At 45.2% G+C, this 17,954-nt stretch overlaps 1 protein-coding gene across 3 annotated transcripts in view; it reads right to left on the minus strand.

Moving 5' to 3' along the window:
* The window catches only part of CCNT1 (cyclin T1), a 95,076-nt gene that overhangs the window by 64,370 nt on the left and 12,752 nt on the right, over nucleotides 1–17,954 (minus strand). Inside the window, exons 1-2 of one of the 3 annotated variants that reach the window (XM_077297451.1) lie at nucleotides 2,930–3,146; nucleotides 168–249 (exon numbers count right to left, since the gene is read on the minus strand). In XM_077297451.1, coding sequence (XP_077153566.1) covers nucleotides 168–249; nucleotides 2,930–3,075 — 228 coding nt within the window. In that variant the 5' untranslated portion in view covers nucleotides 3,076–3,146. Of the gene's footprint in view, nucleotides 1–167; nucleotides 264–2,929; nucleotides 3,147–17,954 lie in introns of those variants that run through there. The other 2 variants (XM_077297452.1, XM_077297453.1) reach the window with 2 other exon arrangements.

The raw sequence follows: 17,954 nt of genomic DNA on the forward strand, positions 1-17,954 counted from the left end.
AGGTGGCTCTTTTAGTTACAAACGCCGGGGGGGGGCGAGGTATACATATTCAGCTATATGATTTGAATACATAGTGAGCGTGTAACTTTATGGAACATCCTAAGCTCGAGTTACTGTACTTTACAAATGATAGCACATTTAAAAAAGGAAACTATACAATCACTTACATTACGGTGGAATCTTGTAAAGGACTGGACCATATAGAAACGATGCATGTAGACAATAGCTGTATTAATGGTCAGTTGAGATCTACGTTAATAAAGCTAAGGAAAAACAAATATTCAAAAATACACTAAATGTTGAAAAGAAAGAAAGCGCACTGTCCTTACAATTAATTGGCTTAGGAATCTGTCAGGCATTTACAATGTTTATTGGGGCTTCCCAAGATGAAGTTATTCCCTATCCATAGGGAATAGCTTACTACTTGCTGGGGGTCAGACTGCTATGACCCCAATGTTCTCTAGAACAGGGAGCTGAGTCTTGAATGAAGCCTAGGTTCATATATTTAGGCTTCGGTCCCATTCTTTTTCAATCGCACTGAATAGCCGAGTACAGTGTTCACTAGAGTTGGTGCAAATAGATTTGCAGAACCCAGTCTATTGACAATGTCAAAATTCTGTAGCTGCCGAGAGTCACCTATAAGGGTATATGTCCACGACCCAGAATAGCAGCGGTTTGGGCGCAGCTAACCTGCACTGTGTCCAAAACATTGCGTAGTACATTAGAAGCACAGTGGATGGGATTTATAGAAATCCCATGCCCACTGTGCTTCCATTTACCACTACGTCAACTAACCCGCAGTGTGGGTTTACAAGTCACAGCATGTCAAACTCTGTTCAATATAATGTATTGGATGCAGTAATTCTGCATTGTTCAGTGACACGTGGAATTACCTATGTGATTAGAACGCGTTTTGGACACAGCAAATATATGCTGCGTCCAACTGCTATTTCCTGATCGTGGGCACATAGCCTTACATAATACCATCTTCTATGGCTTTTAACTAGACTGACGCAACATTGCTACAATGATGTTATGCCTGGTCAGATAATCAAGAGTCATAGATGCAGTCACGTAATAGGTTATCAGGTCCCGATCACAGATTATGGACGTGATTGATGGACTGGGCTCTGTGAATGAATTCACACCAATTCTACTGCTCACGTATTTTTGGCAGTCCCATAGGATGAGAGTTAAAAAGAGGATACACAACAATACATCACTCAAGACAGGACTCTACAGAACCTCATTATTGGGATTAATAGTAATCCCGAGGGTCGGATCCCAATGACGGTATTTCCAATCCTATAAATATATTCAAGCATGGTTTTGTTACAGAAATTGCTGCAACTTAAAATCCGTTCCATACATCTAAATGTGGTTGTTTTCATTTATACAAACTCCATTCAAATAACTAAATCAGTCGCAGATTTTTATAGCGCATGTGAATAGACCCAAATTATGGGGGCTGAGGAGGCTGGGCTCGCTCTTTAGCCTGATAAAGTAAAAGGTTGCCCTGCTGTGCAGTATCAGTAATCATGCATGACAGCAGGCGCTCTGCTGCAAACTCTGAATTAGGGCCTGGGACCCTCATGTTCCATTTTTGGGCCACTTCAGAGAGCTGTAATGCCCTGATAGCAGCAGCACACGTTACTATATATTGCGGTGTAACCCAGCAATTGTGCTGTGGAGAGCCAGCGTGAACATTTTTACTTGTACGTGAGGTCCCATTTTTCCCTATTTTTTAATAATTCTATTCCCAGGCTTATTTCACTAGCTCTTGAATAGGGGTAAAATACAGACGTCTATGAATGAGTTGTATTAGACTGGTAAAAACAAAACCTTCCTCTTTCCAAAACAGCATAACGGCGGTCCACAGACTGCACGGCACTGCCTCTCTGGCACGTTAGCTGAGCCAAGTGGCAATCCTAGACACAACCCGTGGTCAGAGGTGGCGCCTTTTGTCAGGGTATGTGCACACATTGCGGATTGGCCTGCGGAATTTTCCACGCAGAATCTGCATCTCTTGGCAGAAAACCCAGGTGAAAATGCTTGCGGTTTTAATGGGGAATTTATGCGGATTACCATGCGTTTTTTGATGTGCAGATTTGCCTTACTTAATGTATAGTCAATGGGTGCAGAAACGCTGCGTTTCCGCACAAAGAATTGACATGCTGCGGAAAAAAAGGAAGTGAATCTGTGCGGATTTTTCCGCAGCCTGTGCACAGCCAATCTCAAATTCCCATTGACTAACATTGTTACTGTACTACATTGGGGATTTTACGCAATTACGCGAGTCCAAAACCGCGGCGGAAACGCATCAAAATCCACAAAGTGTGCACAAGGCCTAAAGGAAATCTGCCATGTTTCCCTGATCCTGGACAACCTGAGATACAAGCCATTCTCTCTGCAGTCAGCGGTCTCCCTCAGAACGCAGGGCACACCAAAAATAAAAAGCGAACGCGGGATTTATTAGATTGACAACACCACACATGTCTGCAGTTTATTATCACACGTAGTTGCGGTTTTTATTTTTCGTGTGCCTTGGATTACGTGTCACGTTTTCTGCTTTAGACCCCAGATACAATATCGTCGCCCTGAGAATATGGGGGTCAGTCATCTCCGAATGATGGGACTACCTCAGTGGTCTGGCTACAGCAGGCCGCTCCAGCGTGCACTGGGGACGCTGTGACCTCTCACAGGCCCTCCATCACGTCCATGTCACGACATTATCGCGTGTAGACGCGGGGCTGTGCGGAGCCCCTCCCTGCGCATAGTACAGGGGTCACAGGCGGACGGGCACAGCTGAGCTGCTCCACAAACACACATGGCCGCATGCAGAGGGGCCACACTGCTCCCCTCAGGTGGCGCGTACAGGCGCCGAGCTCCAGGCCTTCCTTCCTGACAAGCGCAGGCCAGGGAAGGATACACATTGAGCCGTTGGCCCATGTCTTGCAGGAGGTTAGCCGCCTGCTGCCGGTACGACAGCTCCTTATCCGAGTCCAAGCCGGCGCGGCGGGAGGGGCTGCGCTCTAGCTGCTCCCGGGTGAAATACCAGCGGCTCGGCGGCGCCATGACGGGGAAGCTGGGAACGCGCGAGGGAAAACAGGAAGTGCGTCATCGTGGACCCTGCGCCCCACCGCGTATACCGGAAGCTCGTGGAGGGGCGGAGCTACGTGACGTCAGCGAGAGCGACGCTTTATTTGGCAGGCGGGAGCTGTTGAGGGCACTGGGGCTCAGGCTGGGAGTGAGCGGTGTGTCTGAGCAGAGGGTAGTGCTAGTCGCGGCGGCTCTGTATCCGGGTTATTATGCTGACGGAGACGTTGTGTACGGAAACGTAACAGACAATAGTAGCCAAGAAGTTTGCAACTGACAGAAATGTTTTGAGCAGTTTTCTGCTTCAGTGTTTCTAGAGCTTTTAGGCTACTTTCACATTAGCATTGCTTGCTGTACGTCGCAATGCGTCGTTTTGGAGAAAAACCGCATCCTGCAAAGTTGCCTGCAAGATGCGTTTTTTTTTCTCCATAGGCTTGCATTAGCGACGCATTGCAACGTATGGCCACACGTCGCAACTGTCGTGCGACAGATGCGTCGTGTTTTGGCGGACCGTCGGCACAAAAAAGTTACATGTAATGTTTTTTTGTGCTTTGTGTCCGCCCCCTCCTCCCCGGACATTACAATGGGCAGCGGATGCGTTGAAAAACTGCATCCGCTGCCCTCGTTGTGCTTAATTAACACACTACGTCGGGCCGACGGTTTGCGACGGCCTGTACCGACAGACTAGTGTGAATGTAGCCTTAGCTGTTTCTATGGTTACCGGAGTACAGTTGTCAGCATGTCATCCTTTTGCACCTTTATTGAAAACTACATCAGTTTTCTGCAAAGACTCGGTATTAGGCTGTGTGCACACAGTGCGTTTTTGATGCGGTTTTGTGCTGTTTTTTCCATGTGGAAATGGGCCAAAATCGCAATGGAATCCTGATTCCTTACGCAAGCTATTCAACGCCAATCCTGAAGTGTTGTGCACATAATCAGTAATTTTCCTTGAGTATCTCGGTATGGCTCCTCCAGTCCAGTTTACTGCCCAAGTGGACCCTAATTAGGGTATGTGTCCACGTTCAGGATTGCTTCAGGATTTGGTCAGGATTTTATGTGGGTAAAATCCTGACCAAATCTGCACCTGAGGTCACTGGCAGGTCACCTGCGTTGTCCGTTTTTTCTGCAATGTAAGGACATGCTGCGTTCTTAAAAGACGCGCCGCATGTGAGTTTTCTCGGGTGTGCCGCATGCGTCTTTTACTGCATAGTGGAGACAGGAATTCATGAAATCCCCTCCACTATGCTGTAACATCTGGACGCTGCGTTTTTTATGCATGCTGCTCAACTCTGCGTCAAAAACTCAGCGTTTCCTGAACGTGGACACATACCCTAAATATTTCTACCTCTCGGCCTGCTCCCCTTCCTGACCAGCAATAGTGACTGGTGACCTGTACATTGTACTCGTTATCGCTGAGCCGGTCCGCATCTATGAGGTGACCACTTTCGCAACTCCATTGTCCTCACGTCAGTGATGTGCCGTCTTTCCCACTCTACGATCTCCAGTGCTGTCACTGGGACCAGTACCTGGGAGGTGACTATTTCCCCAGTTCCATTGTCACCATAGAGAACATTGTACCTTTATAGCAGCTGCTCTCTGTGGGCCCAGTGTATGTATAGAGGGATTTGTGGATTTTGTGGTGCTGACGGTTACTTTGTAGCCCATTATCTCTGTCCATCTACACTCATTTATCGGGTACCTTGCAGATTGTGGATATGTTTTATAATGAACTAGCTGTACTACCCGGCTTCGCCCGGGGTAATAACTGCTGTTAGCAAAATAGAATGTGTTAACAAAAATTTATTCTGCACAAAAAAAACACAAAACAAATAGAAATGTAATTATTAAAAGGCAAAAACTAAGCTAATAGCATTTTACAACATATATTTCAACACCAGAGATATCCCACACAGATTTAACTAAATTGGCCAAGTAATGTGAAGTAATCTTCTACTACTTATTCGAGAGCCTTTTGATAAACGACATTCTTAGTTTTTCCTTCAGGTGCAAAGACAAACAGATTTTTGGCTGTTCCAACTCTTGAACAGGCCACATAAAGTTGACCATGAGAAAAGCATGGAGATTGTAAATCTAAGCTAGCTGAAGAGCCCGGTGTTGCCTGGGCATAGTAAATATCTGTGGTGAGTTATAGCACCTCACTTCTCTTATTTTCCCATCACGCCTCTCATTTTCCCCATCACATCTTTCATTTTCCCCATCACATCTTTCATTTTCCCCCTCACATCTCTCATTTTCTCCCTCACACCTCTCATTTTACCCCTCACTCCTCTCATTCCCCCCTAACACTTGTCATTTCGACCTCACATCTGTCATTTTCCGATCAGTCCACTATTTTCCCTCACTCCTCTCATTTTGCACTCACACCTTTTCATTTTCACCTCACACCTCTCATTTTCACCTCAGTATATACATGTTTGTCATCTCCCTTATATAGAGTATACACCTGTATGTCATCTCCTGTATATAGTATATACCTGTATGTCATCTCCCCTGTATATAGTATATACCTGTATGTCATCTCCCCTGTATATAGTATATACCTGTTGTGTGTCATCTCCCCTGTATATAGTATATACCTGTATGTCATCTCCTATATATAGTATATACCTGTATGTAATCTCCTCCTGTATATAGTATATACCTGTGTGTCATCTCACCTATATATAGTATATATCTGTGTGTCATCTCCTCCTGTATATAGTATATACCTGTATGTCATGTCCTCCTATACATAGCATATACCTGTATGTCATCTCCTCCTGTATGTACTATATACCTGTAGGTAATCTGCTCCTGTATATAGTATATACGTGTGTCATCTCCTTCTGTATATAGTATATATCTGTATGTCATCTCCTCCTGTATTAGACCTCGTTCACACGTTATTTGGTCAGTATTTTTACCTCAGTATTTGTAAGCTAAATTGGCAGCCTGATAAATCCCCAGCCAACAGTAAGCCCACCCCCTGGCAGTATATATTAGCTCACACATACACATAATAGACTGGTCATGTGACTGACAGCTGCCGGATTCCTATATGGTACATTTGTTGCTCTTGTAGTTTGTCAGTTTATTAATCAGATTTTTATTTTTGAAGGATAATACCAGACTTGTGTGTGTTTTAGGGCGAGTTTCGTGTGTCAAGTTGTGCGTGTTGAGTTGCGTGTGGCGACATGCATTTAGCGACTTTTGTGAGATGAGTTTTGTGTGGCGACATGCGTGTAGCAACTTTTTGTGTGTCGAGTTGCATGTGACAGGTTAGTGTAGCAAGTTGTGTGCAGCAAGTTTTGCGCATGGCGAGTTTTGCGCGTGGCGAGTTTTATGTGTGGTGCCTTTTGAGTATGTGCAAGTTTTGTGTGAGGCAACTTTTGTATGTGTTGCAACTTTTGTGCATGTGGCAATTTTTCCGCGTGTGCAAGTTTTGCCTGTGGCGAGTTTTCCATGAGGTGAGTTTTGCACGTGTGGCGAGTTTTGCATGTGGAGAGTTTTGCGCGTGGCGACTTTTGAGCGGCGACTTTTGTGTTTCAACTCTTATGTGGCGAGGTTGGTGTATGTGTGGTGAAATGTGCGCTGAGGGTGGTATATGTGTTCGAGCACGTGGTAGTGTGTGGCGCATTTTGTGTGTGTGTTCATATCCCCGTGGTGGTGTGGTGATTATCCCATGTCGGGGCCCCACCTTAGCAACTGTACAGTATATACTCTTTGGCGCCATCGCTCTCATTCTTTAAGTCCCCCTTGTTCACATCTGGCAGCTGTTAATTTGCCTCCAACACTTTTCCTTTCATTTTTTCCCCATTATGTAGATAGGGGCAAAATTGTTTGGTGAATTGGAAAGCGCGGGGTTAAAATTTCACCTCACAACATAGCCTATGACGCTCTCAGTGTCCAGACGTGTGACTGTGCAAAATTTTGTGCCTGTAGCTGCGACGGTTCAGATGCCAATCCCGGACATACACACATACATACACACATTCAGCTTTATATATTAGATTTCTTTATGCCATTTTCCTTTGTGCCTGCGCCGGTCCCTCTCAGCCACCACTTACCCATTTGTATAACTAAATAAAGATATTTGATTTCACAATATTCGATTCATTCACCTCCTTTTATTCTGAGGTTTTTATTGCTTCTTGTGTTATGCTGAATGAGTCCGCACTTTGTAGCCTTGTAATATATGTGCACTGATCAGGGGCGTCACCAGACACTTAAACCCAGGGCTCCGACCCACATCTGATCAGTAATGCCACAAAGCTCCAGGGTTTTGTTTTTTTTAAACTAAACCATTGTCCAAGCACAACTTGAACACAGGCAGCCTGGCTTTAGCAGACGCAGCGTGGATACTGTGCAGCTAAGTGGCTCCTCCTGGCTCCACAGTCACTTGTGCAAGTATGTTAGCACAGCTGAAAACAGTTTGGCTGATTAAAGAACCTATAAACCTGACCTTCATTTGATCTAGTTGAGAATCTGGAGCATTACATTTGTTGGTTCCATTAAACTCTCAAAATGGCTAGAAAAAAAGAACTGCCATGTGAAACTTGACAGTCTATTCTTGTTCTTTAGAAATGAAGGCTATTCCGTGCGAGAATTTGCCAAGAAACTGACGATTTCCTTCAACGGTGTGTACTACTTCCTTCAGAGGAGAGCACAAACAGGCTCTAACCAGAGTAGAAAGAGAAGTGGGAGGCCCCGCTGCACAACTGAGCAACAAGACAAGTACATCAGAGTCTGTAGTTTGAGAAATCGATGCCTCACAGGTCCTCAACTGGCAGCTTCATTAAATAGTACACACAAAACCCCAGTGTCAACGTCTACAGTGAAGAGGCGACTCTGGGATGCTGGCCTTCAGGGCAGAGTGGCAAAGAAAAAGCCATATCTGAGACTGGCTAATAAAAGGAAAAGCTTAATATGGGCAAAAGAACACAGACATTGGACAGAGGAAGATTGGAAAAAAGTGTTATGGACAGATGAATCCAAGTTTGAGGTGTTTGGATCACACAGAAGAACATTTGTGAGACGCAGAACAACTGAAAAGATGCTGGAAGAGTGCCTGACGTCATCTGTCAAGCATGGTGGAGGTAATGTGATGGTCGGGTTGCTTTGGTGCTGGTAAAGTGGGAGATTTGTATAAGGTAAAAGGGATATTGAATAAGGAAGGCTATCACTCCATTTTGCAATGCCATGCCACACCCTGTGGACAGCGCTTGATAGGAGCCAATTTCATCCTACAACAGGACAATCACCCAAAGCACACCTCCAAATTATGCAAGAACTATTTATGGAAGAAGCAGGCAGCTGGTATTCTATCTGTAATGGAGTGGCCAGCGCAGTCACCAGATCTCAACCCCATTGAGCTGTTGTAGGAGCAGCTTGACCGTATGGTACGCAAAAAGTGCCCATCAAGCCAAACCAACTTATGGGAGGGACATCTGGAAGCATGGGGTGAAATTTCTCCAGATTAACTCAGCAAATTAACTGCTAGAATGCCAAAGGTCTGCAATGATGTAATTGCTGCAAAGGGAGCATTCTTTGACGAAAGCAAAGTTTGAAGGGGAAAATTATTATTTCAAATAATCCTTTTTTCTAACCTTTTCAATGTCTGGACTAGATTTTCAGTTCATTTGATTAAAGTATGAGTTTTCATAGAAAACACAAAATTGTCTGGATAACCCTAAACTTTGAGGCCCGATGCTATCGCATCGGGAGGGCGGTAATGTCACGATGGGGGCAGGCATGCGGCGCTGTTGTTGCCTACTGGCATCCTGTGATAATCTAATGACTTTTGCATCAGGGGACTCGTGCTTGATGCCTACGCTTATATGCATTGATTTTGTCCCAGCGATGCTGTTGCTCTTCAAGAGTCTCATTTGCCCATTGTTGTCTTTGACGTTGTGCCTTTGCTGCTTTCCTTTCATTGTCATTGGTGTACCTTTTATGAGGAGCCATGTTGGCATTGCTATTTGCTTTTTAAAGGGGTTTTCTATTTTGTGCCTTTTTTAAGTCTATTTTATATGTGCTTGCCTGTTTGTTTTTTCCTGCTTTGTGTGGGCAGTCTTAGCAATTCCAGATACTTTAGCTTGATTCATCAATTGTGACTTTGTAAAAAGTGGCAAAATTTGACACAGCTTCACTCTAGTCGTACTCTGGAGTATTTTTGAGTACGCTAAACTTGTGGCAAAATTATTGCAACTTTTGGTGCCAAAAGTCACAAAGTTCACTACAGGAAGAAATGCCATTTTTTTTGCTTTGCATCAAATTCACGAATCACATGCACCATTCTGATGAACTTGGCTCCAAAAATGGTAACTAAAACCAGAAGACAAAGAAAAGTAACTTTAAAAAAAAACTCCTGCAAATGATGAATCGGGGGGAGGCTGGGGGGGCTAAGATTCTTCTGCCATTCCATCCCTGTGGGAGGTAGCTACTACTTTCTCTTTTGTGTGTTAACCCCTTATTAAAGACCGCCAATACGCCTTTTAAGGGCGGCATATACGACCTATAAATATGATGCACGACTCAATATATATAGAAAATCATGATTTTATTAGAGAAAAATAATAACAAAAAAATATATTATGCAGGGGATAACAAACAAGGTAGATAAAATACAGGGTATCACAGGATATCTGTAGAGTACCACATCATAAAAAATAACAATTGTGTAGCTAATTATATTACAAGATTCATTATTGTGTGGACAATACAGCCAATATAATTTCTCATGTTAGAAAACCACATTGAATAATCTCAGACCTCTGATAGGGTAATGGCATATAGGGTGAATAGATAAATAAATATAATAATATATATAAAAGGTGCTGTGCGTGCCAGAATAAATATATAAATAATATCACCCTTGAATAAAATGTCTATCATAAGTATAGGAAAAAACTCCTAAAAAGTGTCATAATGCCATAAACATGTGAGGTAAAGTGGAATACCAACCAGTATGAGAGCCTGGACCTGCCCGACGCGTGTTTCGCCTGAGCTTTGACGAGGGAATGAATTTTTAAGGGCGGCAGTTAAAGGTACTTATTCCTCAGCGCCTCTTTTTAACAGCGCTGAGAAATAAGGTTATAGCGCCCTCCAGCATCGGAAAATCTCCGAGGTCTCTGCTACTGGGGGTAACTGATGGGATACCCTGAGCCTTCCCCTGGACCCTCCGGCTCTGTTCGTCTGCTCCCGGCGTCTTCCTGGAAGAAAATGGTGAGCCCCCGCCGAGATCTGCCGTCCGGCAACAATAGGACATTTTTCCTATTGGTTAATTTGGATCACTGTGATAGACCTTATCATAGTGATCAAAATAAAAAAAAATAAATCAACCCCCTTAGGTAAAAAAAAAGTGTTCTTTTCCATTTGGGTTGGGGTTAGGGTTGTAGTTAAATTGGTGGGTTTCACTGTTTAGGTACATTGAATGTGCCTTGGCGCCCGCCATTGATTCTAGCCAATTTTGCATTGAAAAACAGTGCTCCCTCCCTTCTGAGCCCAAACAGTGGCTTTCCCCCACATACGGGGTATCGGCGTACTTGTGTTCACCACGCATATAAATACTCCCCTCTTATCTCCTCTTCCCACAATCGTATACAAGATTTCTCTCGCGCATCACTCCTACTCTGGAACTCTCTACCACAACATATCAGACTCTCGCCCACCATCGAAACCTTCAAAAAGAGGCTGAAGACCTACCTCTTCTGACAAGTCTACAACCTGCAGTAGCCACCGATCGACCAAACCACTGCACGACCAGCTCTGATCTCACCTACTGTATCCTCACCCATCCCTTGTAGATTGTGAGCCCTCGCGGGCAGGGTCCTCTCTCCTCCTGTACCAGCTGTGAATTGTATTGTTCAAGATTATTGTACTTGTTTTTATTATGTATACCCCTCCTCACCTGTAAAGCGCCATGGAATAAATGGCGCTATAATAATAAATAATAATAATTTTAAAATTTGCCTGTGTCTCACCGTGTACCGAACATACCACAGCTCCTGGACAGGGAAGGAAGCAAAAGTCAATACTGACATTACAGCAGGGGATCGCAGAGGATACATTTTGTGAGATAAAATATTTTTTTAAAAACAGTCAGTGAAATATTTTACCTCACAAAATGAATCCTCTGTGATCCCCTGCTGTGATGTCAGTATTGTCTTAGGCTGGTTTCACATTTGCGTTTGTTGCCGCAGCGTTTGTACTGCATATAAACGCATGCGTCGTGTTTTCCTATATTTAACATTAAAAACGCATGCGTTTTTTTTTGTTCGCGTTTTGCCGCGTTTGACGACGCATGTGTCGTCTCGTCGTTTGCGGCTTGGCGCGGAAATGCAACATGTAGTAATTTCTAGAGGCGTCTATTTGCCGCCAGGAAACGCATGCGGTCGATTGCGCAAGGATTTCGGCAAAAAAACGCATTGCTGTCTATGTAAACGCATGCGTTTTTTTGCACATGCATTTGGTTGCGTTTTTTAACGCATGCGTTTCAATTGAGAAAAACATGTCTAGACACTGATAAGCCACCCCCCACCATCAAGGTGATAAAAGGGAGGGTGTGGACAGTTGCAGGTCACTTCTCACCAGACTCAGAAGCAGACGGGACACAGACAGGCTACATCTTGGAGGAAAACAAGACCCTGAACAATGTGAGTATATCCTAGCCAATGCCTTCATTTTCTATTTTCTGTCTCTACATGTCCTAATTTCTGCCATTTCTTTCTTTCTACATGCATCTGAATGTCTTCTTCAGATTCTTCATCTGGTGAGGAGTTTCGGCCAGGACCGTCGGAAGTGGAGCATGTCATTGAGGTGAGTACTTGCCTCGTCAGATTGGTAAGTATTCACTGTCACATCGACACATGTGACAATTTGTTTTTTCTGTTTTTTAGAGCTCTTCTACTGCGGATGAGACAGGGCAGGAGCAGCGGAGTCAAGGTCCGGTGGAAAGACGGCAGCGGGTACGTTTACAAGGCTGACTCCTCAGTGTATTATTCTAGAATCTTCCTTTCTTTCCATTCGTATTTCTTAACTTTTTTCTTCTGGAATCCTTTTGTATGTTGACTTTCCTATTCATGCCATTTCTCAGCATCTTTTTTCTTTCTTTTCCTTATGTAAATTGAGCAAACTTTAATGACTTTCTTTAATTTTTAGGTTTCACAACGGGAGGATGACCTAATTGAGAATGACCTCCTTATCACCCTGGTCCAGGAGCGAGTCCCGTTGTGGGACACCCGGGATCCACTGCACTCGAACAACGTCACGATCCGGCGGTTATGGAATGAGGTGGCCCAAGCGATGTGGGATGGTGGGACAACGCCCCGTCACGGGTCCGAGCTGCATTTGGTAAGTATTGCACTGCAGTGTGAAGTAGCAGAGACCTTGGCCGTGCTCTCTCGACTGTGTGTGATGAAAGAAACTCTCAGGAGTTTCTCTCATCACACACAGTTGTGTGAGCACGGCCAAAAGTACTTTTTCTGACCACAATTTTTTTTTTAACAGTAGCCAAAGTCAAAACACGTTGGCGTTCGATGAAGGACCGCTTCAACAAGGACCTGTGTCAAGAGAGCCGTGTTCCCAGTGGTTCAGGAGCAAGGATCAGACGCTACAAATACCATCGAGTTCTAGCATTTTTAAGACCGGTCCTTGCCCAGAGAACGTAAGTATTTATCACTTGCATTAGGTTGTATTGTATTGCCATAATCTGTATTTTTTAATTCCACAGAATATTGCGTCTGGTAATTTTTTTTATATTAATTATCTTTTTCCTTTTTTCACAGCACATACAGCACGACTGTCGGCCCAGGTTCTGGAGCGGTCCTTCATTCGACAGCCATGGACCCGTCCCAGCCATCCACCAGCGCAGCAGCAAGTGGGCCTTCCACGCATAATCTCTTACATGCACGTATCCAGGAGGTCAGCAAAAGCCTTGATCAAGTGAAAGCCGATCTCCAGAGGCCAGCACATCATTTTTTTAATCAAATTGAGCAGGGCATGTCAGAACACCTTACTCCTGATCTCCAGCTGAGTGTCATGCAGGCCTGCAATGCTGCTTACGTGCAGGCTATGCAGCAGAGTCGGTATTTTCAGCAGACAGTGGGGGCATATCCACCTGTGCCTTCACTGTCACGCTTGATGTCCACCTCTGCTGCATCCCACTGCACGGCCACCTCAATTCCTTCCACAGCCGGACACCACTACAGTACCACAACCATGCCGAGTGCAGTTGGACATCCCACCGCCACCACCATGACATCCGCTGCTCCTGCTTGGACCTCCTCCACTTCCTCCACGATGCAGCAGGACCCTGGCATGGCCTTCCGTACCGCCTCCTCCACGATGCAGCAGGACCCTGGCATGGCCTTCCGTACTGCCTTCTCCACGATGCAGCAGGACCCTGGCATGGCCTTCCGTACCGCCTCCTCCACGATGCAGCAGGACCCTGGCATGGCCTTCCGTACCGCCTCCTCCACGATGCAGCAGGACCCTGGCATGGCCTTCCGTACCGCCTCCTCCACGATGCAGCAGGACCCTGGCATGGCATTCCGTACCGCCTCCTCCACGATGCAGCAGGACCCTGGCATGGCATTCCGTATCGCCTCCTCCCCGATGCAGCAGGACCCTGGCATGGCATTCCGTACCGCCTCCTCCACGATGCAGCAGGACCCTGGCATGTCCTTCCCCTCTAAGAGCGCTATGGACTCTGGCATGGCTGCACCCTCTACGAGCGCTAGGGACTCTGGCATGGCTGCACCCTCTACGAGTGGTATGGACTCTGGCACAGTGCAGCCGGACCCTGACAGGTCACCCGCCACCACGCCACGCCATATGAGCCCACCAAGACCTCCCACAACCAGGCAAGCCAAAAAAAAAGGACCAAAAACTAAAAAACCGAGGACTCTTTGCATTCCTCCCCCTTCACCTCCCAATGTGTCTGTAATGTCAGGTTTGTCTCACCCTTCCAGTGCGTCTGAAGCCTCTCATGTGTCAAGCCCCATCCCGAACTTCCAGACCCTTCTAGTTTCATTGCCCCTTCTCCTGCCACCTCTGCGTCATCCATGGTTAGCCAGGCCTCTGTTCTTCACACCCCCCGTTTACATCACTCTGCCCCAAGCCGGCGCAGTAAAAAATAATTTTTTTTCAGTTGTTAACAAAATAAAAAAAGTTTGATTTGCCACAATTATGTTTGGTTTATTGTGTCTTCTGCCGCCGGCAACACACACCGTGCGCCATGAAACTTCGCCACACACTGATTTTTTGGGCCACATCATATCTCCACTAGTTAAAAATAAAAAGACTGCAACTTTATGTGTCTTTAGTATACAGATATGAGGTGGCCCAAAAAATATTACATGTATCTCCATAATCTCTTTTGGTCTGTGCTTAGTGTGCCACTCTGAAGAGAAAATTGTGGAAATACAGTGCAGACCTCTACTAAACAGGTCAGGTGTCAAACACTCTTTATTTCTGACACCTGACCTGTTGATTAGAGAAATACCTTGTATACCCACCATTTTCTCTTCTTATATTACACACAACTTGAGGGACAATGGTGGTCTATGCTCACCTGCACAGGTGTCAGAAATAGTGAATTCATGAGCCTGTATGTGTTTATCATGAATTCATTATTTCTGACACCTGACTTGATGAGTATAGATTGTGTGACAGTGATTGTCTCTTCATCTTGTGTCCAATGGATACAGGAGAAGAGAATCATGACGCAATGACGTCAACAAGCTTACCAATAAAGCAACATGGCTGCCATTACTAGCAGTATGTGCCCAGTGTTGTATATCAGTATTTATAAGCCAAAACAAGGAGTGGAACCATTAGAGTTAAATTATGATATTAACATAATAACTAGCACTTCTGCTTTTATCACCCACTCCTGGTTTTGGATAATAAAAACTGATATTACATACAGATCAAATATTGGAAGTTTAGGACACCCTGGGTTTGGAGAGGAAAAAGATAGGAGACACGGTCAACTCAACCAAAACTAAAGTTTATTAATGAGAAATATTATAAAGTTTATTAATGAGAAATATTATTATCATTGTAGAAAATAACTGGTACAGATCGAATTACAACAGGACATTTACACTACATTGTCCTGCCATGACACACGTCCAATATCTGAATCAAAAAAGGCCGCAAATTGGTCCGGCATTTGACCAACTGCTGCTGTTGTCCGCAATGGGTGATGCTGGAAATCGGGCAGTGGGTGTGCAACTGGTTCATCCAGTTCAATGTTGGGTTGCTCCCTAAAGGGACTCTGTCACCTGAATTTGGAGGGAACAATTTTCAGCCATAGAGGCGGGGTTTTCGGGTGTTTGATTCACCCTTTCCTTACCTGCTGGCTGCATGCTGGCTGCAATATTGGATTTAAGTTCATTCTCTGTCCTCCATAGTACACGCCTGCGCAAGGCAAGATTGCCTTGTGCAGGCATGTAATACGGAGGACAGAGAATGAACTTCAATCCAATATTGCAGCCAGCATGCAGCCAGCAGGTAAAGAAAGGGTGAATCAAACACCCGAAAACCCCGCCTCTATGGCTGAAAATTGTTCCCTCCAAATTCAGGCGACAGAGTCCCTTTAACCATTATATAATTATGCAGAACCACACAGGCTTTGACCACCTCGTCGACTGTTTCCACTTTTAGATTTATGGGTGATGCAAGAATGCGCCATTTAGCGACCAGAATGCCAAAGGTACACTCTACAGTTCTTCGGGCCCTGGTCAGTCTGTAGTTAAAGATCCTTCTAGTGTGGTTCAAGTCCTGACTGGAATAGGGCTTCAGTAGGTTTTCACACATCTGAAAGGCCTCATCCCCAACCATAACAAATGGCATCGGTGGTCCTTGAGTGTTGGGAAGAGGTTGTGGCGGGGGGAAAATTGAAATTTTTTTCCATACACACGGCGGCCCATATCCGAGTTCTTGAAAGTCTGGGAATCGTTGCCACGGCCAAAAGCTCCAATGTCCACGGCGATGAAGCGACAGTTCGCATCGGCTGTTGCCATGAGCACAACAGAAAAATATTTTTTCTAATTTAAGTACTCCGATCCTGTTCTGGCTGGTTTGATAATGCGAATGTGCTTTCCATCCACCGCTCCTAAGCAGTTGGGGAAATCACACACACTCCAGAATTTCTCTGCAATTTCTAGCCACATGTCCAAGGTGGGTAGGGGTATAAACTCTTCCCGGAGTACATTCCACAAAGCCCGGCAGGTGTCCGCAACTATTCCGGACAGGGTGGATATTCCAAGCCGGTATTGGAAGTGGAGGGATGATAAACTCTCTCCGGTTGCCAGAAATCTGTAAGAAAAACAAACACAAAAACCATTACAATCTATTCTTTTTATGGTGTGATTACGCTCAAGAAAGAAAGGAAAATACCCAAAAAATACATGTCAGAAAACACTTAATTTGGACTGTCATTGGTTTAGAATTTGAACGTACCTTAATGTAACCAGCAGACGTTCCTCGGGTGGAATAGCTTTACGGAGCTGGGTGTCCTGTCGCCGTATGGCTCCTTGGACACGAGACAACAAATCCAGGAATGAGTCTTGTGACATTCGTGTGTATTCCTGGAATTTCTCCGGGTTGGCATTAAGCTCGGCATAGAGCGTGTGATAGGCTCCACGGCTCTCACGTAGTTCGATAATGGGGTGCCTCCAAAAACGCCTACGTTGTCTCCTTCTCCATCTTTGGCGATTTCTGTCTTGCTCCCAAGCGAAAGCACAGGCAAGAAACAGCTTGAAGCTGAAATCCAGGTTGAAATAAAAGCTCTCCATGCGAAGATCCATCATGACACAGGACACAGTAGCAAACTGTAAAAATTTCAGTAGCCCTAGGGTCTATATATAGAGATTCCATAACACACGCCCTCTGTAGTCGCATTGGCGGTGCCTGGTTATGTTTATTTTTCTCTTGTGAAATTTCTCATCATGCGCACCAAAAACACAAACGCAGGAAAAAACGCATGTAAACGCGTACAAACGCAGCGTTTTTTTAAACGCATGCGTCAACGCATGCATCAAAAAAACGCCGCGTTTGTACGCGTTTACATGCGTTTTTTCCACCACTTGCGGATGCGTTTTAAACGCTGCGGATTTAGACGCAAATGTGAATCTAGCCTTAGGCTGCCGTCACACTAGCAGTATCTGGTCAGTATTTTACATCAGTATTTGTAAGCCAAAACCAGGAGTGGAACAATTAGAGGAAAAGTATAATAGAAACATATGCACCACTTCTGCATTTATCACCCACTCCTGGTTTTGGCTTACAAATACTGATGTAAAATACTGACCAAATACTACTAGTGTGACGGCAGCCTTATGCTTCCTCCCCTGCCCAGGAGATGTGTTATGCTCCGTACATGGTCAGACATAGACAATTTTTAAAATTAACTTTCGTTCTTGGGAAAACCCCTTTAATGTGACCGGCTTCCTCTGCCTGTAGACACGTGGCGCATCTGCCGCTGGGATCAGCTGAATGATTCACTGCACCTGTGCGTAATTCGCGCAGGCGCACAATAAAACTGCGTGCGCTCCTCCTGTACAAAGATGGTGGCAGTCAGTGAATCATTCGGCTGATCTCGGCAGCGGCGTGTTCACGACGGTGTTCTGCTGGTAGTACCGCGCAAGAGGCTGCGTGTGTGTGTGTGTGTGTGTGGTGCGACGGTGCTCCGCTGGTGGTACCGCGCAACAGGTCGATACCAGCAGCAGTTTTCATACTGAGACACCCATCACTTGGTGTCCCAATATGGCGGTCGGTGAACTTCCTCAGCTTGGAATTCTAGGATATGGTGACATCTGGACAGAACAGGAAATGAAAACATTACAAGGCAA

Source organism: Ranitomeya variabilis, chromosome 3, assembly GCF_051348905.1.
Source record: "Ranitomeya variabilis isolate aRanVar5 chromosome 3, aRanVar5.hap1, whole genome shotgun sequence".
NCBI lineage: Eukaryota > Metazoa > Chordata > Amphibia > Anura > Dendrobatidae > Ranitomeya > Ranitomeya variabilis.